This window comes from Amblyraja radiata, chromosome 47, assembly GCF_010909765.2.
Source record: "Amblyraja radiata isolate CabotCenter1 chromosome 47, sAmbRad1.1.pri, whole genome shotgun sequence".
Classification (NCBI taxonomy): domain Eukaryota; kingdom Metazoa; phylum Chordata; class Chondrichthyes; order Rajiformes; family Rajidae; genus Amblyraja; species Amblyraja radiata.
The window spans coordinates 5,049,025-5,074,691 of record NC_046002.1 but is presented as its reverse complement, the minus strand read 5'-3'; the positions used below and the strand labels follow the sequence as shown (position 1 = coordinate 5,074,691).

Genomic DNA, 25,667 nt, shown 5'->3' with positions numbered 1-25,667 from the left:
GCCCCCTACACCGGCCCCACCACCACCGGCCCCCCTTACACCAGCCCCCCTACACCGGCCCCACCACCACCGGCCCCCTACACCGGCCCCCCTTACACCAGCCCCCCTACACTGGCCCCCACCACCGGCCCCCTACACTGGCCCCCGGCCCCCTACACCGGCCCCCCTTACACCGGCCCCCCTTACACCGGCCCCCCTTACACCAGCCCCCCTACACCGGCCCCCACCACCGGCCCCCTTACACCGGCCCCCCTACACCGGTCCCACCACCAGCCCCCCTACACCGGCCCCCTTACACCAGCCCCACCACCGGCCCCCCTACACCGGCCCCCTTACACCGGCCCCACCACCGGCCCCCTTACACCAGCCCCCTACACCGGCCCCCACCACCGGCCCCACCACCGGCCCCCCTACACCGGCCCCCACCACCGGCCCCACTACACCGGCCCCACCACCACCAGCCCCACCACCACCGGCCCCCTACACCGGCCCCCGGCCCGCACCGGCCCCCCTACACCGGCCCCCATACACCGGCCCCCGGCCCCACCACCACCGGCCCCACCACCACCGGCCCCCCTACACCGGCCCCCCTACACCGGCCCCCCTACACCGGCTCCACCACCACCGGCCCCACCACCACCAGCCCCCCTACACCGGCCCCCGGCCCCCTACACCGGCCCCACCACCACCGGCCCCCTTACACCGGCCCCCTTACACCGGCCCCCCTACACCGGCCCCCTTCCACCGGCCCCCCACCACCGGCCCCACCACTGGCCCCCTACACCGGCCCCACCACCGGCCCCCCCACCACCGGCCCCACCATGGGCCCCCCCGGCCCGCACCTACACTGCGCACACACACACACACACTGGGTCTATCACTGGGACACTGGGGTCACTGGGTCTAACAGTGGGGGCACTGGGTCTATCACTGGGACAGTGGGGGTCACTGGGTCTATCAGTGGGTCTTCCACTGGGGCTATCTTCTTGGTTACTTGGTCCTCCAAAATATTCCAACTGGAATTTAAACTGGAGGTGGTGAAGGGAGGGATTAAGCCGGAAAGGATTATTGGGAAGAAAGTGCTACTTTAAATGTAGTTGCATCTGGTTGGGAAACTATAGTTGGGTGAAGATTATTCCATGCTTTCATTGTGCGGGGGAAGAACGAATTGCTGTACACATCTGTCTTTGTAGCTGGGATCACAAATTGGATCGAATGCCCTCGTCTGCTCCTAATTGGTTTGGGGTTGGTGTAGGTCTTGTGATCACTGAGACAGTGGGTCTTCCACTGGGACAGTGGGGGACACGGGGTCTATCACTGGGACAGTGGGGACACTGGATCTATCACTGGGGCAGTGGACACTGGATCTATCACTGGGGGGGGGAGGGGGCACTGGGACATTCACTGGGACACTGGATAAGGCATTTTGTGGGCCAAGTGGATCAATCATTGGGTCCACTGGATCTAAGATAGAGGGCACTGGATCTTTTGGGGGTAAAGGGAACTGGATCAGGCATTAGGGTGCACTGGATCTGTCACTGGGGCAAGAGGGACACTGGATCCACCATATGGGCCTTTTGGGGTATAGGGAACACTGGACGAGGCATTAGGGTCCACTGGATCTGTCACTGGAGCAAGAGGTCCACTGGACCAGACATTGTGCCACTGGGTCTGTCTGGGGAAAGAGGGCCACATGGTCAGGCCACTGGATCTCACTGGGGGGTCAGGGTAAAGGAGGGCCACTGGATCTTACACTGGGGCAAGGAGTCACTTGATTTGTAATTGGGGGCATGGGCAGTCGATCTGGCAGTTAGTGCCACTGGATCTATCACTGGGGCAAAACGGGGGCACTGAATCTTTTACGGCAATGGGGCACTGGATGTTTGGGGCCAGGGGAGACCACTGGACAACTGGAGTGTCATGAGCCTGGGGTTGGAGTTGGGTCACTGGATGTTTGTGGAAATGTGGGCATGCTGCTGCCCTCTGTGAATGGGACTGGGGCGGCGTGGAGTCACACATTGTGGAAACGGGACCTTCGGCCCAGCTATACTAGTCCTACCTGCGTCCCTCTGAACCTGTCCGGTCCTTGCACCTGTCTGAGATGTTTCTTGAACGTTGCGATAGTCCCTGCCTCATCTCCGGCAGCTCGTTCCATACGCCCACCATACGTAGATGACCAGATCTCCTTGGAGAGCTGTGGATGGATTATTGGGAGTTTCCTAAATGCAGGGGAAGCGGTGGACTGCTGTAACTCTGGAGATGCGGGGAGTTGCTGGAGTAACTCAACAGGACAGGCAGCATCATCTCTGGAGGGAAGGAATAGGTGCCATTACGGGTCGAGGCCCCTTCTTCAGACCGAGAGTCGGGGGAGAGGGAAACTAGCCATGTGAAAAGGCACAGGACAAATCAGAGCCCGCAGATAATGACCCAGGGGAGGTGGAGCCCACAATGGTCCTTGTTGGCTCTGGAAGAGGTGATAACGAAGGGGAAATCTGGATGCGAACAGTGGAACTGGCAGGACATGAAAGTAAGCATGCAGGTACAGCAGGCAGCGAAGAAAGCGAATGGCATGTTGCCCTTTATAACAAGAAGAGTTGAGTCTAGGAGCAAAGAGGTACTTCTGCAGTTGTACAGGGCCCTAGTGAGACCACACCTGGAGTATTGTGTGCAGTTTTGGTCCCCGAATTTGAGGAAGTACATTCTTGCTATTGAGGGAGTGCAGCGTAGGTTCACCAGGTTAATTCCCGGGATGGCGGGACTGTCATATGCTGAGAGAATGGAGCGGCTGGGCTTGTACACTCTGTGGAGTTTAGAAGGGTGAGAGGGGATCTTATTGAAACATATAAGATTATTAAGGTAGACAAAAGTGCTGGAGAAACTCAGCGGGTGCGGCAGCATCTATGGATCGAAGGAAATAGGCAAAGGGTTTGGACACGCTAGAGGCAGGAAACATGTTCCCGATGTTGGGGGAGTCCAGAACCAGGGGCCACACAGTTTAAGAAAAAGGAGTAAACCATTTAGAACGGAGAAACACTTTTTCACCCAGAGAGTGGTGAGTCTGTGGAATTCTCTGCCTCAGAGGGCAGTGGAGGCCGGTTCTCTGGATGCTTTCAAGAGAGAGCTAGATAGGGCTCTTAAAGATAGCGGAGTCAGGGGATATGGGGAGAAGGCAGGAACGGGGTACTGATTGGGGATGATCAGCCATGATCACTGTGAATGGCGGTGCTGGCTTGAAGGGCTGAATGGCCTCCTCGTGCACCAGAGTAGGGGAGGGGCAGAGAGAGAGAGAGAGGAAATGGAATATTTGAAATTGGAGAAGTCAATGTTCATACCGCTGGGGTGTAAACTACCCAAGCGAAATACGAGGTGCTTTGGAACTCTGGATATCGGCAAACTCGGTGAACAGAGTCCATGGGATGCTTCCATTAGTAGGAGAGTCTAGGACCAGAGGCCACAGCCTCAGAGTAAGCAAACGGCCCTTTAGAAAGATGAGGCTGGAATTTCTCAATTGTAATCCTGTGTTGCCTTTCCAGAGCACAAAAGCTTTTCACTGTACCTCGGTACATGTGGCACTAAACTCAACTCAAACTCAAAGACTCGCTGGAGTTTAGAAGGATGGGGGGGATGGGGGGGACCTCATTAAAACATACCAAATAGTGAAAGGCCTGGATAGAGTGGATGTGGAGAGGATGTTTCCACTAGTGGGAGAGTCTAGAGTCTTGGACCAGAGGGCACAGCCTCAGAATTAAATGGCATTCCTTTAGGGAGGAAATAAAGAGGAATTTATTTAGTCAGAGGGTGGTGAATCTGTGGAATTCTTTGCCACAGACAGCTGTGGAGGCCACAAGTCAGTGGATATTTGTTGAATGTTAAAGAAGGAACTGCAGAAAAATCGAAGGTAGACAAAAATGCTGGAGAAACTCAGCGGGTGAGGCAGCATCTATGGAGCGAAGGAAATAGGTGATGTTTCGGGATGAGACCCTTATTCAGACTTAAGACGGGGATTGACAGATTCCCGATTAGTGCGGGTGTCAGGGGTTACGGGGAGAAGGCAGGAGAATGGGGTTGAGAGGGAGAGATAGATCAGCCGTGATTGAATGGCGGAGTAGACCCCACGTTCACTTCTGCTCCTCTGACTTCTGAACTTGTGGCGCTGCGGTAGAGGCGCTGGCTTGTCTGCAGGGCGTTTGTACATTCTCCCCGTGACCCGCGCGGGGTTTTCTCCGAGATCTTTGCTTCCTTCCCGAATTCCAAAGACGTGCAGTTTTGTGGGATTGGGCATGAATGTAAAATTGTCCCTGGTGTGTGTGTGGTAATGTCAATGTGCGGGGATCGCTGGTCGGCACGGGCTCGGTGGGCCGAAGGGCCTGCTTCCCCCTCTGTACATCTAAACTAAACTAAGATGCATCGCACATTGCTCTAGTATACATCACTTGCTCCCTGAACAGTCTGTGTATAGATCCGTCTGTGTGTGTGTGTGTGTCTGTCTGTCTGTGTGTGTGTGTCTCTGTGTGTGTGTATGTGTGTGTGTCTCTGTGTGTATGTGTGTGTCTGTCTGTCTGTGTGTGTGTGTCTCTGTGTGCGTGTCTCTGTGTATGTATGTATGTGTGTGCGTGTGTCTCTGTGTATGCGTGTGTGTGCGTGTCTGTGTGTGTTGTGTCTGTGTGTGTGTGTGTGTGCGCGTGTGTGTGCGCGTGTGTGTGTGTTGTGTCTGTGTGTGTTGTGTCTGTGTGTGTGTGTGCGTGTGTGTTCTGTGTGTGTGTGTTGTGTCTGTGTTCTGTGTGTGTGTGTTGTGTCTGTGTGTGTGTGTTCTGTGTGTGTGTTGTGTCTGTGTGTGTGTGTGCGTGTGTGTTCTGTGTGTGTGCGTGTGTGTTCTGTGTGTGTGTGTGTGCGTGTGTGTGTGTGCGTGTGTGTTCTGTGTGTGCGCGTGTGTGTTCTGTGTGTGTGTGTTGTGTCTGTGTGTGTGTGTGCGTGTGTGTCTGTGTGTGTGTGTGAGCGTGTCCAAGCATGCACCAATCTTTGTATTAAAAAAAAACTTTATTTAGTTCTGGAGATACAGCCCGGAAACAGGCCGTTCGGCCCACCAATTCCGTGCCGACCAGCGATCCCCGCACACCAACACTATCCTACACACACTAGGGACAATTTACACACACACCAAACCTGCGCGTCTTTGGTGTGCGGGAAGAAAACGAAGATCTCAGAGAAACCCCACGAGGAGAACGTGCAAACTCCATACAGACAGCACCCGCGGCCGGGATCGAACCCGGGTCTCCGCCGCTGTGAGGCAGCAACTCTACTGCTGCGCCACCGTGACTGACCTGAAGAAGGGTTTCGGCCCGAAACGTTGCCTATTTCCCTCGCTCCATAGATGCTGCTGCACCCGCTGAGTTTCTCCAGCATTTTTGTGTACTTTCAAATTTTCCTTCTCTTTCCCCTATGAAGGAAGAAGGTTCTGACAGGAGAGAGGATAGGATAGGGTTACCTCTTGTAAAGTTGATGAATTCATGAACGGTAACCCCATCTGCCCCTTTCATACATTTATAAAACTCTTATCGGATCTCCCCACAGCCTCTGACGCTGTTGAGATAACAATCCACGTCAGTCCAGCCACTTCCTGTAGCTGAAGCTCTCTCATCCAGTTCTGGCAAGCCCCTTCTGCACCCATCATTAGACAATAGGTGCAGGAGTAGGCCATTCGGCCCTTCCAGCCAGCACCCACCATTCAATAGACAATCGGTGCAGGAGTAGGCCATTCGGCCCTTCCAGCCAGCACTGCCATTCAATGTGATCATGGCTGATCATCCCCAATCAGTACCCCGTTCCTGCCTTCTCCCCATATCCCCTGACTCCGCTATCTTTAAGAGCCCTATCTAGCTCTCTCTTGAAAGCAACCAGAGAACCGCCCTCTGAGGCAGAGAATTCCACAGACTCACAACTCTCTGTGAGAAAAGGTGTTTCCTCATCTCCGTTCTAAATGGCTAACCCCTTATTCATAAACTGTGTGTGTGGCCCCTGGTTCTGAACTCCCCCAACATCGGGAACATGTTTCCTGCCTCTAGCGTGTCCAAACCCTTAACAATCTTATATGTTTCAATGAGATATCCTCTCATCCTTCTAAACTCCAGAGTGTACGAGCTTACCCCTTATTCTTAAATTCTGGTTTAGATGTTGACGTATTTGGCAGGTACGATCACTTTTTTTTCCACTCTCTCCCCTACTCTGGGAGTAAGGCCAGAGTTGCCACGGCAACGAAGGCAGGGCCGGCTCATGTTAGTGAGCTGGTGCAGATAGTTGAAGCAGTGTGTGTGTGTGTGTGTTTACTGGGCCCAGGAGCGCCTGAATGGCGGAACAGCCAGCTGAACACAAGAAAACATTTCTTCCCAAACAGCCGTGTCGTATAGCAAAGTGCCAACACAGGTGGTAATGAAGGTAGACAAAAATGCTGGGGAAACTCAGCGGGTTCAGCAGCAGCTATGATGCTGCTGCACCAGCTGAGTTTCTCCAGCATTTTTGTCTGCCTTCGATTTTCCAGCATCTGCAGTTCCTTCTTAAACAGGTGGCAGAGAACCAGGAGAGGCCTCTTCCACTGGAGAGAGAGTCTCGGACCAGAGAGCGCAATGTACTTGCTGGGGTTTAGAAGGATGGGGGGGGGGGGACCTCATTGATACGCACTGAATAGTGAAAAACGCAGATGTGGGGAGGATTATTTTCACCAATGAGAGAGTCTAGGACCAGAGGGCACAGCTTCAGAATAAAAGGACGTTCCTTTAGGAAGGAGGCGGGGAGGAATTTCTTCAAGTTCAAGTTCAAGTGAGTTTATTGTCATGTGTCCCTGGATAGGACAATGAAATTCTTGCTTTGCTTAAGCACACAGAAAATAGTAGGCATTTACTACAAAACAGATAAATGTGTCCATATACCATGATATAAATATATACACAAATTCTTTAATCAGAGGGTGGTGAATCTGTGGAATTCTTTGCCACAGACGGCGCTGGAGGCCACATGGTCAGTGGATATTTTTAAGGCAGAGATAGATAGATTCTTGTGTTTAAGAAGGAACTGCAGATGCTGGAAAATCCGAAGGTACACAAAAAAGCTGGGGAAACTCAGTGGGTGCAGCAGCATCTATGGAGCGAAGGAAATAGGCAACGTTTCGGGCCTGAAGAAGGGTTTCGGGCCCGAAACGTTGCCTATTTCCTTCGCTCCATAGATGCTGCTGCACCCACTGAGTTTCTCCAGCTTTTTTGTGTACCTATAGATAGATTCTTGATTAGTGCGGGTGTCAGAGGTTATGGGGAGAAGGCAGGAGAATGGGGTTTGGAGGGAGAGATAGATCAGCCGTGATTGAATGGCCTAATTCTACTCCTATTCCTTGTGTCTGCAATGGGGTCATATCCCCATATCCCCTGACTCCGCTATCTTTAAGAGCCCTATCTAGCGCTCTCCTGAAAAGCATCCAGAGAACTGGCCTCCACCGCCCTCTGAGGCAGAGAATGGCGGAGTGAATCGGAAGGACAGATGGGGAAGAAGCTGTCCCCCTCTGGTCTGATGGTGCGTGCCTTCTGACCACGAGTGGGGACTTGTTGTCCAGTGATACTGCCTGAGCCACTGCGTGACTCCAGCACTCTGTGTCCTTGGTTGTAAAACTGTGCTGGCTGCTCCTTGCCGTCTCCTGTAAACATTTGCAGGTCTCTCGCCTCTCTCGGGCACGGACTGCCGTGACCTGTTGAACCAGCCGGGCCGGTTTCTCGGCAGCTCCACCTAGAGATAGTCCTGCGGGTGTATATCGAGCCCAGCCCAATGTAACAGTGGAGTTCCTGCCTTACAGTAGCAATGTCACAGAATTTTGAGATTTAAAGTCTGCAATTTAGATAAAGCATAATAAGAAGTTTAATTTGACACCTAATTCACTTTCATATCTTCAGTATTAAAAAAGTTATGGCCATTTTCATACTCGGAAATTAGCATCTTGTTCCCTATTGCTTTTTCATTGACTTAACACAAAAGCTGTAATCGAGGACAGTCAAAAGCCCATAACTTTCTTCAAAATTAAGAGAACTGAAAGAAATGTTCAGTTATTATAGATTGAAGCATTCTGAAACAAATGTGAAACAATCTTACTTGGATGACCTGAAATTAAAGCATATAATTAGTTAATTACCTGATTGTAGCTAATTACAAAATTCAATTACTAGATCTAAACATCTATCCATTTCTTAAGAAAAGATGAACATTTTTAAATAGCCTAAGTGTCCAAATAACATTCACACAAGAATTCACAATATAACATGATTTTAAAATCTCATTGTCATGAATTTATAGGCCAAATGGAAGGAATTTAGTGTTTAATTCCCGTAAATTAATGGCCATTTTAATCATCTTGCGAGTGGGTTTTTGTGGAACGCGATCGATTGGAACGTTGCGGTTTGTGGTGAATTTGAACCCCATATCGGCAGGAAAAACACTGCCGGTTCGTATGGGGCCATAATCAAATTTTCGCCAATTAAATTTTGATTAAAGTCATCCTAAGAAGCAAGTTTATATGTAAAATAGACGACTTACCTTGTGTTTTGTCCCCTACGTGAGATCCGTCCCGTTGTCGGCGTTAGAAGTTGCTTTTTTATTTTACTCCAGCGATTAAATTGTCCCGCGATTTGTTTTAAAAACTTCCGCAAGTCGGAACAATTTTTCAGCATCAGCTGGCAGCCCGAGAAAATATATCTCGGACAGGCAGGAGAAATCGGCATTTTAATCCCGTCCTCTCCCCCCTCAAAGGCGCCAAAGTCGCGCACACGGCCAGTGGCAGAACTGCAGCGCCGCTAAAGGTAAGTATTATAACATACCTACTTACAGTGCCAGGGACCCAGGTTCGATCCTGACTACGGGTCCGACCAGCCATCACCCTGCACACTAACACTATCCTACACACACACACACACGCGCGCGCGCGCGCGCTAGGGACAATTTACGATTTTCAAAGATCCTATAGCAAAGCAAGATAGTCCACTCGACGAAAAAGACGTAGTACGATCATGGGCAGATTCATGGGTGATTTTCGGCCCCATTTCCGTAACCGGCTTCCGTCTCCGCCATCTTTGTCCGCCATAGCTGAGCAAAGATACTAGTGCGGAGACGGAAGCCGGTTACGGAAACATCCTCGTAAAAATCAAAGATCTTTGGTGAAAATCTTCTCGTTTTCTCTCTGCCCCTCTTTGCCCCGTTAAAGAGACTCACTGGTGGGGGGAAAAGAGGGCGGTAGGGCCAGATTTATATATAAGCCTCACAAGCTTAAGCTTAAGGCCTCAAGATCTAGGGGGGCCTCACATCGGGGATTGGGAGGGGTCTCACAAGTGGAATAGCCTAGGCTGTTCCTATTTACCTATAGGCTGATTGGGGGGGGCCTCGCATGTGGAATAGCCAAGGGCTTCTCTTCATCTAAATCCGCCCCTGGAGGGCGGGCATGACATCCAAAGCTGAGAACAGACGGCCCTTCGGTTTCTTCCCCCCCCCCCCATCACGCTCGCTGCCCGACTCCCAAACTCCGGACCGCTCTGCTCTTCACTACTGCTCTCGTGTCGCTGACTGTCGGACATTTATTCCTCTTTCTGCCAAAATGGCTGAGGTGCTGGAACGGCTCTTTTGTTCGTCCCGCCCCAGTGCTGCAGCAGTTTGCTGGGGGTCGGGCCCGTACCCCAGTGGATTGGAAAGGTCTCCCCTTTTACACTGCCGTGTAAAGGCACAGCCTCTTTGCCCTCCGTGCCCCCTCCCCTCTCCACCCTTGCACAGTCCGATCCCAATCCCGGGGGCTTTGAATCCAAAACATTAAAAAAGAAAATTAACAGAATTATAATTTATTAACGTATTAATCATTCACAAAAAATAACAGAATTATGAATCATGAATCTAACACTATCTCACACACACACAAACTGTTCCCCCGCTACGCTGATTACACTGCGAGATGGATATACAAAGTCGGGTCGGGTTACTGAAATGGCCGACGTTCCACTCCGTTGCGTACTACACATCAGCCCATTGATTTTCGCAGGAGTGCACTATCTTGCTAAACCCTTCGAAACCCCTCCAAACACTAACTCTCTCTAACCCCCCTCTGAACACCTCTAAGCCCCTCTAAATCCTAAACCACTCTAAACTCCTGTAAATCCCTCTAAACTCCTCTAAAACACTCTGAACCCATCTAGACCTCTCTAAAGCCCTCTGAACACCTATGAACCCCTCTAAACCTGTCTAAACACCTCTAATCCCTCCAACCCTCTGAACCCCTCAAAACGCCTCTGAACCCCTCTAAACGCATCGAAACACCTCCAACCCCCTGTAAATCCCTCTAAACCTCTCTCATCCTCTCTAAACCATTGTAAACCCCTCTAAAATGCTCTAAATCTCTCTAATCTCCTGTAAACCCCTCTAAACCCATGTAAATGCCTTTAAACAACTCTAAACACCTCTAACCCCCTCTAAAACCATCTAGACCCCTCTAACCACTGTGCCACCGTGGGATAACATGGAACTAGTGTGATCAGGGGATCACTGGACGGCACAGACTTGGTGGGCCGAAGGGCCTGTCTCCCTGCTGTTTCATTACAAGTAACGTCAGTCTCTGGCTGATTGTTTTTCATTGTACGCATCCTCTTGAGGAATCCTATTTTATATAAACACTGTTGACACAAGAGAACGCACGTGCTGGCATCCCCACACGAAAACAAACTGCTGGAGTAACTCAGCGGGACAGGCAGCGTCTCTGGAGGGAAGGAATGGGGCGACGCTTCGGGTCGAGACCCTTCGTCAGAGGAAACGGGAACACCCGGAGGAAACCCACGCGGTCACGGGGAGAACGTGCAAACTCCCCACAGACAGCGCTCGAGGTCAGGGTTGAACCCAGGTCTCTGGTGCGGTGAGGAGCGGGACTATCTCTAAAGGAATATACCAAGACCTTTCACCTATTCATGAATACAATCAAACACAGGTGACGGACTTCGCTCCATAGATGCTGCCTCACCCGCTGAGTTTCTCCAGTATTTTTGTCTACCAAACCAATCCTGGATAAAACTCACGATAGGCACTAATCTTGCTATTGAGGAAGTGCAGCATAGGTTCACCAGGTTAATTCCTGGGATGGCGGGACTGTCATATGCTGAGAGAATGGAGCAGCTGGGCTTGTACACTCTGGAGTTTAGAAGGATGAGAGGTTATCTCATTGAAATATATAAGATTATTAAGGGTTTGGACACACTAGAGGCAGGAAACATGATCCCGATGTCGGGGGAGTCCAGAACCAGGGGCCACACACAGTTTAAGAATAAGAGGTCGGCCATTTAGAACGGAGACAAGGAAACACTTTTTCCTCACAGAGAGTGGTGAGTCTGTGGAATTCTCTGCCTCAGAGGGCGGTGGAGGCCGGTTCTCTGGATGCTTCCAAGAGAGAGCTAGATAGGGCTCTTAAAGATAGCGGAGTCAGGGGATATGGGGAGAAAAGGCAGGAACAGGGTACTGATTGGGGATGATCACATTGAATGGCGGTGCTGGCTCGAAGAGCCAAATGGCCTACTCCTTGTCTATTGTCACAGCAGCTGAGGTCAGGATCGAACAGCGGCACTACCTGTTGCCTCTAAACATGGCGACTAGTGCGTTCCAGCAAGAACTGCCTGTGATGTACACGTCATTGGGGGTTCAGTATTGATGTGGATAGAGAACTGGCTGGCAAACAGGAAGCAAAGAGTAGGAGTAAACGGGTCCTTTTCACAATGGCAGGCAGTGACTAGTGGGGTACCGCAAGGCTCAGTGCTGGGACCCCAGCTATTTACAATATATATTAATGATCTGGATGAGGGAATTGAAGGCAATATCTCCAAGTTTGCGGATGACACTAAGCTGGGGGGGGCAGTGTTAGCTGTGAGGAGGATGCTAGGAGACTGCAAGGTGACTTGGATAGGCTGGGTGAGTGGGCAAATGTTTGGCAGATGCAGTATAATGTGGATAAATGTGAGGTATTCCATTTTGGTGGCAAAAACAGGAAAGCAGACTATTATCTAAATGGTGGCCGACTAGGAAAAGGGGAGATGCAGCGAGACCTGGGTGTCATGGTACACCAGTCATTGAAAGTAGGCATGCAGGTGCAGCAGGCAGTGAAGAAAGCGAATGGTATGTTAGCTTTCATAGCAAAAGGATTTAAGTATAGGAGCAGGGACGTTCTACTGCAGTTGTACAGGGTCTTGGTGAGACCACACCTGGAGTATTGCGTACAGTTTTGGTCTCCAAATCTGAGGAAGGACATTATTGCCATAGAGGGAGTGCAGAGAAGGTTCACCAGACTGATTCCTGGAATGTCAGGACTGTCTTATGAAGTAAGACTGGATAGACTTGGTTTATACTCTCTAGAATTTAGGAGATTGAGAGGGGATCTTATAGAAACTTATAAAATTCTTAAGGGGTTGGACAGGCTAGATGCAGGAAGATTGTTCCCGATGTTGGGGAAGTCCAGGACAAGGAGTCACAGCTTAAGGATAATGGGGAAATCCTTTAAAACCGAGATGAGAAGAACTTTTTTCACACAGAGAGTGGTGAATCTCTGGAACTCTGCCACAGAGGGTAGTCGAGGCAAGTTCATTGGCTATATTTAAGAGGGAGTTAGATGTGGCCCTTGTGGCTAAGGGGATCAGAGGGTATGGAGAGAAGGCAGGTACGGGATACTGAGTTGGATGATCAGCCATGATTGCATTGAATGGCGGTGCAGGCTCGAAGGGCTGAATGGCCTACTCCTGCACCTAATTTCTGTTTACACACTGCGACACGCCCAAGCCTGAAGCTCCAGGCTGTTGTTTGTGTCGGCGGCGATGTTAAGATGTCCCTCTCACCAGCTGATGCTTACTCATATACACTTTGAGGTTGGCCCGGCTAAATTTTTAAGAGCAGCTGCCTCTTTTGAAGTGTGTTTACTCAACCTTGCGAGGTGCAATAAGGCACAAAACAATTCCTCTCGTTCTCCCCTCTGCGGTTTCCAACTTGATTAATGAACCAGGATGCAATTATCAAAGGTGTGGACCACGGCAATCAGGAACTAGTTCCACAAACAATCCCTTCTTCCTTGTGACGTGGGAGGATATTCAGCCCGTCATGTCCATATCAGCCTGAAGAAGAGTCTCGGCCCGAAACGTCACCCATTCTTTCTCTCCAGAGATGCTGCCCGTCCCTCTGAGTTACTCCAGCATTTTGTCACTTAGAAACATAGAAAATAGGTGCAGGAGTAATCCATTCGGCCCTTCGAGCCTGCACCGCCATTCAATATGATCATGGCTGATCATACAACTCAGTATCCTGTACCTGCCTTCTCTCCATACCCCCTGATACCTTTAGCCACAGGGGCCTCATCTAACTCCCTCTTAAATATAGCCAATGAACTGGCCTCAACTACCTTCTGTGGCAGAGAATGTTTTTCTCATCTCGGTCCTAAAAGATTTCCCCCTTATCCTTAAACTGTGACCCCTAGTTCTGGACTTCCCTAACATCGGGAACAATCTTCCTGCATCTAGCCTGTCCAACCCCTTAAGAATTTTGTAAGTTTCTATAAGATCCCCCCTCAATCTTCTAAATTCTAGCGAGTACAAGCCGACTCTATTCAGTCTTTCTTCATATGAAAGTCCTGACATCCCAGGAATCAGTCTGGTCTATCTTCGTGACCAGACCCAATCAAGATATTCAAGAGAGTTTATTGTCATGTGTCCCAGATAGGACAATGACATTCTTGCTTTGCTTCAGCACAACAGAGTATAGACAATAGGTGCAGGAGTAAGCCATTTGGCCCTTCAAGCCATCACCGCCATTCAATGTGATCACGGCTGATCATCCCCAATCAGTACCCCGTTCCTGCCTTCTCCCCATATCCCCTGACTCCGCTATCTATAAGAGCCCTATCTAGCTCTCTCTTGAAAGCATCCAGAGAACCGCCCTCTGAGGCAGAGGATTCCACAGACTCACCACTCTCTGTGAGAAAAATTGTTTCCTCATCTCCGTTCTAAATGGCTTACTCCTTATTCTTAAACTGTGTGTGTGGCCCCTGGTTCTGGACTGCCCAAACATCGGGAACATGTTTCCTGCCTCTAGTGTGTCCAAACCCTTAACAATCTTATATGTTTCAATGAGATGCCCTCTCATCCTTCTAAACTCCATAGTGTACAAGCCCAGCCGCTCCATTCTCTCAGCATATGACAGTCCCGCCATCCCAGGACCTGGTATATAGTAGGCATAAATAAATACAGAACAGATACCATATACCATTTAATATATTTATATACACACATAAATAAGCATATAAAGTGCAGTAGGCTAATTAAAGTTCAGATTTTGTATGAGTTGAGTTTAATAGTTTCCGTGCTGTAATTGTTATATGGTTATATGGTTATGGTAATAGTCTGATAGGTGGGGAAGCAGCTATTCCTGAACCTGGATGTTGTAGATTTCAGGCTCCTGTATCTTCTACCTGAAGGCAGCGGAGAGATGAGTGTGTGGCCAGGATGGTGTGGGTCCTTGATGATGCTGCCAGCCTTTTTGAGGCAGCGACTGCGATAGATCCCCTCGATGGTAGCCGATGATGGACTAGGCAGTATTTACAACTTTCTGCATTCTTTTCCGCTCCTGGCCGCTCAAGTTGCCGAACCAGGCCACGATGCAACCGGTCAGCATGCTCTCCACTGTGCACCTGTAGAAGTTCGAGAGAGTCCTCCTTGACAAACAGACTCTCCGTAATCTTCTCAGGAAGTAGAGGTGCTGATGTGCTTTCTTTATAATTGCATCAGTGTTCTGGGACCAGGAGAGATCTTCGGAAATGTGCACGCCCAGGAATTTGAAGCTCTTGACCCTTTCCACCATCGACCCATTGATATAACCCGGTTTAGTTTAGAGATACAGCGCGGATAAGGCCCTGTCGACCCACCAAGTCCGCGCCGACCAGCGGTCCCCGCTCACTAACACTATCCTACACACACCAGAGACAATTTACACTTATTCCAAGCTTATTAACCACCAAACCCGCACGTCTTTGGAGTGTGGGAGGAAACCGGAGCACCCGGGGAAAACCCACGCAGATCACGGGGAGAACGTGCAGACTCCACCCGGACACACACACACACACACACTAGTTCTCACTGGTACACAGTGACAACGACAGTCACACACACACACACAGTTTCTCACACACACATAAAGTTTCACACACTCACAAACACACACACCCACACACACACTAGTTCTCACTCGTGCACAGTGACAGAGACACACACACACACATAAACACACACACAGTTTCACGCACACACAGTTACATACACGCACGCACACACACACACAGTTACATACACACACACAGTTTCACACACACACAATTACATACACACACACAGTTTCACATACAGTTACATACACACGCGCACACACACAGTTACATACACACACACACACACAGTTACATCCACACACACACACGCACAGTTTCACACACACACACAGTTACATACACACACACAGTTTCACACACACACATTCACAGATGGAGTTGGGGAAACGCTGGCTGCTCTGGGACACAGACAATGTTTCTACACAGTAGTTCTACTCTGCACCATTTTAGAACCAGCCGTTTTCAATGTGTTTACATCCTGCACCGCACCCTGTTTCACCTTTGACCACGAGCTACTTGCTTTCATCTCTGAGGCATTTGTAGCACCTGCTTAGTTTAGTTTAGAGACACAGCGCGGAAACTGGCCCTTCGGCCCATCGAGTCCGTGCCGGCCAGCGATCCCCCCGCACATCAACACTATCCTACACACACACACACACAATTTACACTTACACCAAGCCAATTAACCTACAAACCTGCACGTCTTTGGAGTGTGGGAGGAAACCGAAGATCTGGGAGAAAACCCACGGGGAGAACGTGCAAACTCCGTACAGACAGCGCCTGTGGTCGGGATCGTGCCCGGGCCTTTGGCGCGGTGAGGCCTGACTTGATCTCACTTCTCTGTACAGCCTTGTGGAGACATGGCAGAGAGATGTAGGTGGTGGATCAATCGTCCATGATATAACTCGATGAGACCACGGCTTAGAGAATGGTGGATGAATTCCACATCTTCAACTCTCTCTCTGCCTCTCGGTCTCTAACGGGGACCATCGCAGCGTTTAAGAAGCAGCTAGACAGGTACTTGGATAGGCCAGGTTTGGAGGGATATGGGCCAAACGCAGGCGGGTGGGACTAGTGTAGATGGGACGTGTTGGTTGGCGTGGGCAAGTTGGGCCGAAGGGCCTGTTTCTACACTGTATCACTCTATGACTCTCTCTATCTCTGCCTCTCTCTCTCTCCCAGTCTCTCTATCTCTCTCTCCCTTATCTCCTCTCTCTGCCTCTGTACCTCCCTCTCTTTCTCTCTCCCTCTCTCCTCTGCCTCTCAATCTGCATCGATGCCACCCTCTGTCTCTATCTCTCTGCCTCTCTCTAACTATCTCTCTCCAACTCCCCCATCACCATTGACCCCTGCATCTCTCTCTCTCTCTCTCCAACTCCCCCATCTCCATTGACATCTCTCTCTCTCCCTCCCGTGCAGGGCTACACCTCGTTCTGGAACGACTGCATCTCTGCCGGGCTGCGCGGGTGCATCCTGGTGGAGCTGTCGCTGCGTGGTCGCATCCAGCTGGAGCCCGCAACCATGCGCAGGAAATGCCTGCTCAATCGCAAGGTTAGTCACCCAAGACGGGTGGGGGGGTGAAGGGAAGCAGACCCCCCCCTTAACATAGAAACATAAACAGGTGCAGGAGTCGGCCCTTCCAGCCAGCACCGCCATTCATTATGATCACGGCTGATCATCCACAATCAGTAACCCCGTTCCTGCTTTCTCCCCATATCCCTTGATTCCGTTAGCCCTAAGAGCTAAATCTAACTCTCTCTTGAAAACATCCAGTGAATCGGCCTCCACTGCCTTCTGTGGCAGAGAATTCCACAGATTCACAACTCTCTGGGTGGAATCTCTCAGTCCTAAATGGCCGATCCCTTAATCTTAAAGGTACACAAAATTGCTGGGGAAACTCAGCGGGTGCAGCAGCATCTATGGAGCGAAGGAAATAGGCGACGTTTCGGGCCGAAACCCTTCTTCAGACTCTGAAGTAGGTCTGAAGAAGGGTTTCGGCCCGAAACGTCGCCTATTTCCTTCGCTCCATAGATGCTGCTGCACCCGCTGAGTTTCCCCAGCAATTTTGTGTACCTTCGATATTCCAGCATCTGCAGTTCCCTTTTGAACCCTTAATCTTAAACTGTGTGTGGCCCCTGGTTCTGGACTCCCCCCCCCCCCCCCCCCCATCCAACATCGAAAACATGTTTCCTGCATCTAGCCTGTCCAATCCCTTCAGGATTTTATATGTTTCTATTAAGATCCCGGCTCATCTTTCTAAACCCCAGTGAACACAAGCCCGCTGGGGGTTGGGTGTGAAGGGCAGGTTGATGGCGGGCTGGGCCCCAGAACGATGAGCGCGGGCCGTCAGATTACCAGCAGCTCGTTCGACGTGAACCACTGCCTCACAGCGCCAGAGGCCCCGGTTCGATCCTGCCCTCGGGTGCTGTCTGTATGGAGTTTGCACGTTCTCCTCCGGGTGCTCCGGTTCCCTCCCACACTCCAAAGACGTGCAGGTTTGTAGGTTAATTGGTCCCCTAGCGCGAGTAGGATAGTGCTAGTGTACGGGGTGATCACTGGTCGGCACGGACCTGGTGGGCCGAAGGGCCTGTTTCCGTGCTGTATCTACAGTTGAAAGGATTCAGTGACTCTCTCTCTCTGTCTGTCTCTCTCTGTCAATTCAATTCATTTCAATTTAAAAACTTAATTGGCATGATAAAAAAAACATTGTTATATCGCCAAAGTATAAAACATGACATCCATATTTGAAATGCATCAGTATAAATACAAGTCTACAGTGCATGGATAGATATGTCCCTGTACATAAACTTGCAATAGGCCGATAGCCCTTTATTGATGCTACACGTTCTTGCAGCTGTAAGCAGTACAACACAATAGCAAGTTTAGCAATTCAATATTAATTTCTTAGTGTTAGTTAATGTCGATTAGTGTGTGCGTCCATATGTGCATGTTGGTCATTCACCGTCTCTCAGGTTATGGCATGCTGTTACGTATTGTGCACCAAGATGGGCCGTATTTCCTTCGCCAAGGATTATTCTTAGTTTTGATGTATCATCTAGTTCTTTAAAATCAGGGGTTGCCACACTGAGTTTGTCAAAGTATGCTTTCCTTGTTTTGTCAAAATGTTTGCATTTTAGGAGGAAGTGCACCTCTGTTTCAACCTCATCTGACAAACAGTGGCCGCATATTGTTTTCTCTTGGTTGCCAGAATCTCTTCTGTCTTCCTTTTTCAACTGCCAAATAGTGGTCACTTAGCCTGTATTTGGTGAGGGTCTGTCTCTGCTTTATGTCTCTAACAGTTGAGAGATAGTCTGCCAATTTATAATCTCTTTTTAGGGAACGGTAACATTCTAATCTGCTTTGGCTTTTGGTTTCTTTATCCCAATGTTCCAAGTATGTTTCTTTACATTGTTTGATAATTTGGTTCACTCTAACTGGTGATTGGGGGTCAGTATTGATCTGGGGCCGGTCAGGGTTTAACTGGATAGGGGTAGTTAGTCTCAGTACCAACTGACACAGGGAACTCTTTTCTGGGTTCCCCTCTTGAGTTTGAAGGGCTTTAAACTGGAGGGTATCTGGGGGGCTAGATTTAAGGTGATTCCAAAAATTTAGTGCTCTTTTCTGGATATTTATTATCGGTGGGTATCTGCCTAGTTCCGCCCTATCTGTCTCTCTCTCTCTATCTCTGTCTTTCTCTCTCTCTCTCTCTCTGCCTCTCTCTGTCTGTCTTTCTCTCTATCTCTCTCCCCATATTAATAGCCCACTATCTGTTTATTTGCACTTTATCTGTTCTATTTATTCATGTGTGTATATATACATATATACAATGGTATATGGACACACGGATCTGTTCTGTAGTCATGCCTACTATGTTCTGTTGTGCTGAAGCAAAGCAAGAATTTCATTGTCCTATCTGGGACACATGACAATAAACTCCCTTGAATCTTGAATCTTGAATCAAACCCTCTCCCCTTCCCTCCGGCACGTGTTACCGCAGGTCCTCTTTAAGTCTGATGCCCCCACCGGTGATGTCCTGTTGGACGAAGCCCTGAAGCACATCAAGGCCACGGAGCCTGCCGAGACGGTCCAGAGCTGGATCGAACTACTTACAGGTAACGCTGAGGCTCCGTCAGGCCGTATTTGGTAATACTGTGAGCAAATGTGGGCCCCCGTATCTGAGGAAGGATGTGCCACTGGCTCTGGAGAGGGTCCAGAGGAGGTTTACAAGAACAGGTCCCAGGAACGAGTGGGTTAACTAACGTACGATGAGCGTTCGACGGCGCTGGGCCTGGAGTTTAGAAAGTTGAGGTGGGGGGGGGAACCTCATTGAAAAGTACAGGATAATGAAAGGTAGACAAAAATGCTGGAGAAACTCAGCGGGTGCAGCAGCATCTATGGAGCGAAGGAAATAGGCAATGTTTCGGGCCGGAAACCAAAGGAGATAGGTAACGTTTCGGGTCGAAACCCAAAGGGTTTCGGCCCGAAACGTTGCCTATTTCCTTCGCTCCATAGATGCTGCTGCACCCGCTGAGTTTCTCCAGCATTTTTTGTCTACCTTCGATTTTCCAGCATCTGCAGTTCCTTCTTAAACAAGGCCTGGGTGGAGAGGATGTTTCCACTAGTGCGAGAGTCTAGGACCAGAGGGCACAGCCACAGAATTATCGTCAGCGAGTCCCATTTGGCCCACATCCGGCTCGAACTTTTCCCATCTATCTCTGTACCTGTCCAAATGTCATGTAAATGCAGCTATTATAACCGCCTCGCCCACTTTCTCTGGCAGTGTGAATCATTCTATTTGAGACTGGTTTTGTTGCACGTCAGGAGGTTGGGTGGGGCGGTATTGACAATAGACAATAGGTGCAGGAGTAGGCCATTTGGCCCTTCGAACCATTCAATGTGATCCTGGCTGATCATCCCCAATCAGTACCCCGTTCCTGCCTTCCCCCCATATCCCCTGACTCCGCTATTTTTAAGAGCCCTATCTAGCTCTCTGTTGAAAGCATCCAGAGAACCGGCCTCCACCGCCCTCTGAGGCAGAGAATTCCACAGACTCACAACTCTCTGTGAGAAAAAGTGTTTCCTCGTCTCCGTTCTAAATGGCTTACCCCTTATTCTTAAACTGTGTGTGTGTGGCCCCTGGTTCTGGACGCCCCCAACATCGGGAACATGTTTCCTGCCTCTAGCGTGTCCAAGCCCTTAACAATCTTATATGTTTCAATGAGATACCCTCTCATCCTTCTAAACTCCAGAGTGTACAAGCCCAGCTGCTCCATTCTCTCATATATGACAGTCCCGCCATCCCGGGAATTAACCTTGTAAACCTACTCTGCACTCCCTCAATAGCAAGAATTTCCCCCGACTCTCAAGCCTGAAGAAGGGTCACCCATTCCCTTCTCTCCAGAGATGCTGCCCGTCCCGCTGAGTTACGCCAGGTCTAGGATTGTTTTCTCTGGAAAGCTGGAGGTTCCGATTATTGGAGGCATGGATAGGGTATTAGTCAGAATCTTTCTCCCTTCTGGAGGGGAACTTTGTCCTAAGACAGTCTGGACTCGCCCAACATTGGGAAAATTTTTCCTGCATCTAGCTTAGTCCAGTCCTTTTATAATTTTATATGTTTTCTATAAGAACCCCCCCCTCATCCTTCTAAACTCGAGTGAATACAAGCCTAGGTGGTTCCATCTTAAACAGGAATTTGATTAGTGTATAAATGTAAATAATTTGGTATACATATAGCTGCTGGTGTACATATGGTGTACATATCTATATTACTAAAAGTAAGATCTTGACCGCTTTTGACTCACTGCGATGTGATTTCCGAGAGAACGCTGCCAATTACGGCTGTCATTTTTGGCCACCTCGCTCAGAGCCCCCCTACGCCGGACTGGACCAGAGGATTTTTCCCATCGGTGAAAAATCAGAGAGATATTAATGTTTTTTTTAAATTCGCCACTCTCTCTGCTGCCCAGTCTCTCTGTTGGGTGACCAGCCCAACGGGTCCCACTTAGTCTAGTAGCTGCTAAATTTGTATAAGACAATTATAAGCAGTTGAATAAGGGGTGGGAATTAATAAGCTTTGGCTTCTCCCTGCTCCTTTTCGGACACGTGCGATTTCATTCATTTATAGATATTGTTTCTGACACTTTATAAAAATCTTGTTTTGTTTTTTTGTTTGCTGTTTCACACTTGCTTTTTATTCTTTTATTTTGTTCGAAATAAGTAAGTAAGTAAGTTTATTGGCCAGGTATTCACATAGAAACATAGACAATAGGTGCAGGAGTAGGCCATTCGGCCCTTCGAGCCTGCACCGCCATTCAATGTGATCATGGCTGATCATCCAACTCAGTATCCTGTACCTGCCTACTCTCCATACCCCCTGATCCCTTTAGCCACAAGGTCCACATCTAACTCCCTCTTAAATATAGCCAATGAACTGTGGCCTCAACTACCTTCTGTGGCAGAGAATTCCACAGATTCACCACTCTCTGTGTGTGAAAAATGTTTTTCTCATCTCGGTCCTAAAAGACTTCCCCCTTATCCTTAAACTGTGACCCCTTGTTCTGGACTTCCCCAACATCGGGAACAATCTTCCTGTCCAACCCCTGAAGAATTTTGTAAGTTTCTATAAGATCCCCCCTCAATCTTCTAAATTCTAGCGAGTACAAGCCGAGTCTATCCAGTCTTTCTTCTTATGAAAGTCCTGACATCCCAGGAATCAGTCTGGTGAACCTTCTCTGTACTCCCTCTATGGCAAGAATGTCTTTCCTCAGATATACTTCCTCAGGAATTAGCCTTGGTGCTCCGCCCACAAGTAACAACATGACACAGTGACAGTTACGAATGACTCAGAAAACACTAAACATTAGTAATAATAATAAAACATTAATGATAAAACACCATTGACCAAGCATGTGAACCAACAAAATACCAGATCAAAGGGAGGCTACAGATTTTTGGCTGTTGAGTAGAGCAACTACTCGTGGATAAAAACTGTTTGTGGCAGCTTTGACAGACCGGAGTTGCCTTCCAGAGGGAAGTGATTCAAAGAGTTTGTGGGCAGGGTGAGAGGGGTCAGAGATGATCTTGCCCGCTCGCTTCCTGGCCCTTTGATGTGGTATTTTGTTGGTTCACATGCTTGATCAATGGTGTTTTATCATTAATGTTTTATTATTATTAATGTTTTGTGTTTTCTGAGTCATTCGTAAAGGGCCTGTCCCACGAGCATGCGCCTGCATGCGGCAAGCGTGACCAAACCGGAAGCAGTGGCCGCGCGGAGGTCGAGTGAGTGACCTGAAGTTCGAGGGAAGTTAGCGCGTGACGTACGGCGTCGAGGCGGCTGCAGGCCGTTGCCGCGCGGAATTTTTAAACACGGTCAGATTTTCGGAGCCCCGCGCGATGTCGGGACCAGCTCCGCACAATTCCATACGGCTCTGGCGATCGAAGTGGGACCGGCCCCCGCGAGGCCGTACGGCTCAAGCGACCACATTAGGTCGCGCTTGCCGCATGGAGTCCCATGCTCGTGGGACAGGCCCTTAACTGTCACTGTATGTTATGTTGTGTGCGGAGCACCAAGGCAAATTCCTTGTATGTGAATACTTGGCCAATAAACGTACTTACTTACTTGCAATGTACAGTTCATCAATGGAGGGAAGGTTGCAGCCAATAATCTTCTCTGCTGATCGGACGATCAGAAATAAATTAAAAAATAAAATAAAAAAGAGAGATATTTCAGTTCCATCTTGTGTGCTTGTGTTCCCTGGAGCAGGAGAGACCTGGAACCCGCTGAAGCTGAACTACCAGATCCGTAACGTGCGGGAGCGCCTGGCCAAGAGCCTGGTGGAGAAGGGGGTGCTGACCACGGAGAAGCAGAATTTCCTCCTCTTTGACATGACCACCCACCCGGTGACCAACGACACCCTGAAGCAGCGGCTGATCAAGAAGCTGCAGGCTGCCTTCCTGGACAAGTGGACCAAGGAGCCCCAGCGCATGGACAAGCGCCTGCTGGCCCTGGTCCTCCTGGCCCACAGCTCGGACGTGCTGGAGAACGCCTTCGTGCCGCTGCTGGACGAGCAGTACGAGCTGGCCACCACCCGCTCGCGGGAACTGCTGGAGCTCAACCCCGACCACGAGAGCACCAAGCCCAACGCCAACGAGGTGATCTGGGCCGTCATGGCTGCCTTCACCAAGTAAACTCCCCCCCGCCCCAAACGGCGGCCCATTCCGTTCCCCTTTCAGACGGCGGGCCTGCCGGTTGGCTGCGGGGGAACTCACTCTCGATAGCAAAGTCTTTTCTGCATTCCTTCACCACCAATTGTCTCGCCTTCCCTCTTTGATTCCCCCCTTTGATAGGCGCAAAAATTCTGGAGTAGCTCAGCGGGACAGGCAGCATCTCTGGAGAGAAGATAGATACAACATTCTGGAGTAACTCAGCGGGACAGGCAGCATCTCTGGAGAGAAGATAGATACAAAATTCTGGAGTAGCTCAGCGGGACAGGCAGTATCTCTGGAGAGAAGATAGATACAACATTCTGGAGTAACTCAGCGGGACAGGCAGCATATCTGGAGAGAAGATAGATACAAAATTCTGGAGTAGCTCAGCGGGACAGGCAGCATCTGGAGAGAAGATAGATACAACATTCTGGAGTAACTCAGCGGGACAGGCAGCATCTCTGGAGAGAAGATAGATACAAAATTCTGGAGTAACTCAGCATATCTGGAGAGAAGGAATGGGTGATGTTTCGGGTCGAGACCCTTTCTTCAGACGGAGTCAGGCGAGAGGGAGACAGATAAGGAAGGGTGAGGTGTGAATCAGGTGGGATGATCAAGGAGATTATAAAACGGATTGTTATTTGCTCGGGGAAGGTCAAACTCGATCAGGGGGGCAGTCAGACTAGGATGGGGGAGGGATGGAGAGAGAGTTTCCTTGAAGTTCGAATAGACAATATTCCTTCTCTCCAGGGAAGCAAGAGGTGACGTTTCGGGTGGAGACCCCTTTCTTCAGACTCCCTCTCTCTCCCCCTTGACTCTCAGTCTGAAGAAGGGTCTCGACCGTTCCTTCCCTCCACAGATGCTGCCCATCCCCGCTGAGTTACTCCAGCGTTTTGTGTCTACGGTTTAAACCAGCATCTGCAGTTCCTTCCTACACAATAAATGGGTGAAGTTTGTACGATAGGATCCTGAGGGCAAACCAAATCTTTTCCCCCACCCTCCATTCCATTCTTGGCTACCAATATTTAAACTAGAGTGAGATTGCTTTCCTGCCTAAAGTTAACCAAATCTTCTCCCCGTCTCCTCTCCACTCCTTTCAACGCTAATTTGACCAAGATTTAAACTGAGGTAGAGTGCGATCTTCCTGTCTAAATTTGTAAATCTTCCCCCTGCCTTGCCTCTAACCCCGTTGCAATCCGTTCAAGACAACCTTAGTCGAGTGAGGCTTTAGATTCAAAGTGCTGGAGTAACTCAGCGGGACAGGCGGCGTCTCTGGAGAGAAGGAAAGGGCGACGTTTCGGGTCGAGAAACCCGAAAATCATAAGCGATAGGGCCAGAATGAGACCATTTGGCCCATCAAGTCTACTCCGCCATTCAATCATGGCCGATCTATCTCTCCCTCCTGACCCCATTCTCCTGCCTTCTCCCCCTGACCTGACACCCGCACTGATCAACAATCTATCTATCTCCGCCTTAAAAATATCCACTGACTTGCCGTCTGTGGCAAAGAATCCCACAGATTCACCACAACCTCTGGCTAAAGAGATTCCTCTTCATCTCCTTCCTAGAGGAACATCCTTTAATTCCCCCCCCCCCCCACATCTCCGGCCTCTCTTTTCAAACAATGAATAAAAATGAAGAGAGACAAAGTGCTGGAGTCAGGCAGCACCTCTGGGGAACGTGGACAGGCGACGTTTCTGGTTGAGACTGATTGCAAAGGCCCCAAACCAAATCCTCACCTACCCATGTCCTCAAGAGATGCTGCCTGACCCGCTGAGTTACTCCAGTACGATGTGTCTTTTTTGTGTGTAAACCAGCATCTGCAGTTCCTTGTGTCTCGCAAAGCAGTTGACATCGGACCTAAAGCCTCTCGTCAGAACCCTCGTAAGGAAGGGTGGAAAACACACTCGCCTATCTCTTTTGTCAAAGGAGCTTTCATTAGCAAATCACTTTTTAGATGGGACCTAGAATTTTACATTTATTTACTTTTTATCCCACTATTTTCCGGATATTTCTGATCGGGATGAGAACAGGTCTCGTGTGTATGTGAGGTTCGAGCTGTTTGCCTCTCCGCCCCAAAGCTCAAACGGGACTCTCCGTATCCCAAACGGAAATGGGGACCAGGGATAAAGAAGTCCCTTTGCCAGCGTTGGAGGAGGTGACAGAGTACCCCACGTGTGGGCTCTCTGGTCCAGGGGGTGAGGCGACAACATTCCAAGCAGTTCACACCTTCGAATCTTGGCCGCCCCCTTCCACCAAGAGTCAGAAA

At 49.7% G+C, this 25,667-nt stretch overlaps 1 protein-coding gene across 2 annotated transcripts in view; it reads left to right on the top strand.

Annotated features, from left to right (window-relative positions):
- LOC116968904 (Golgi phosphoprotein 3-like B) overlaps positions 1–25,667 on the top strand; it is a 30,167-nt gene that overhangs the window by 1,473 nt on the left and 3,027 nt on the right. The window contains exons 2-5 of one of the 2 annotated variants that reach the window (XM_033015887.1): positions 16,613–16,744; positions 19,191–19,305; positions 22,956–24,240; positions 25,155–25,167. In XM_033015887.1, the coding sequence (XP_032871778.1) occupies positions 16,613–16,744; positions 19,191–19,305; positions 22,956–23,380 (672 nt within the window). In that variant the 3' untranslated portion in view covers positions 23,381–24,240; positions 25,155–25,167. Of the gene's footprint in view, positions 1–16,612; positions 16,745–19,190; positions 19,306–22,955; positions 24,241–25,154; positions 25,168–25,667 lie in introns of those variants that run through there. The other variant, XM_033015886.1, reaches the window with a different exon arrangement.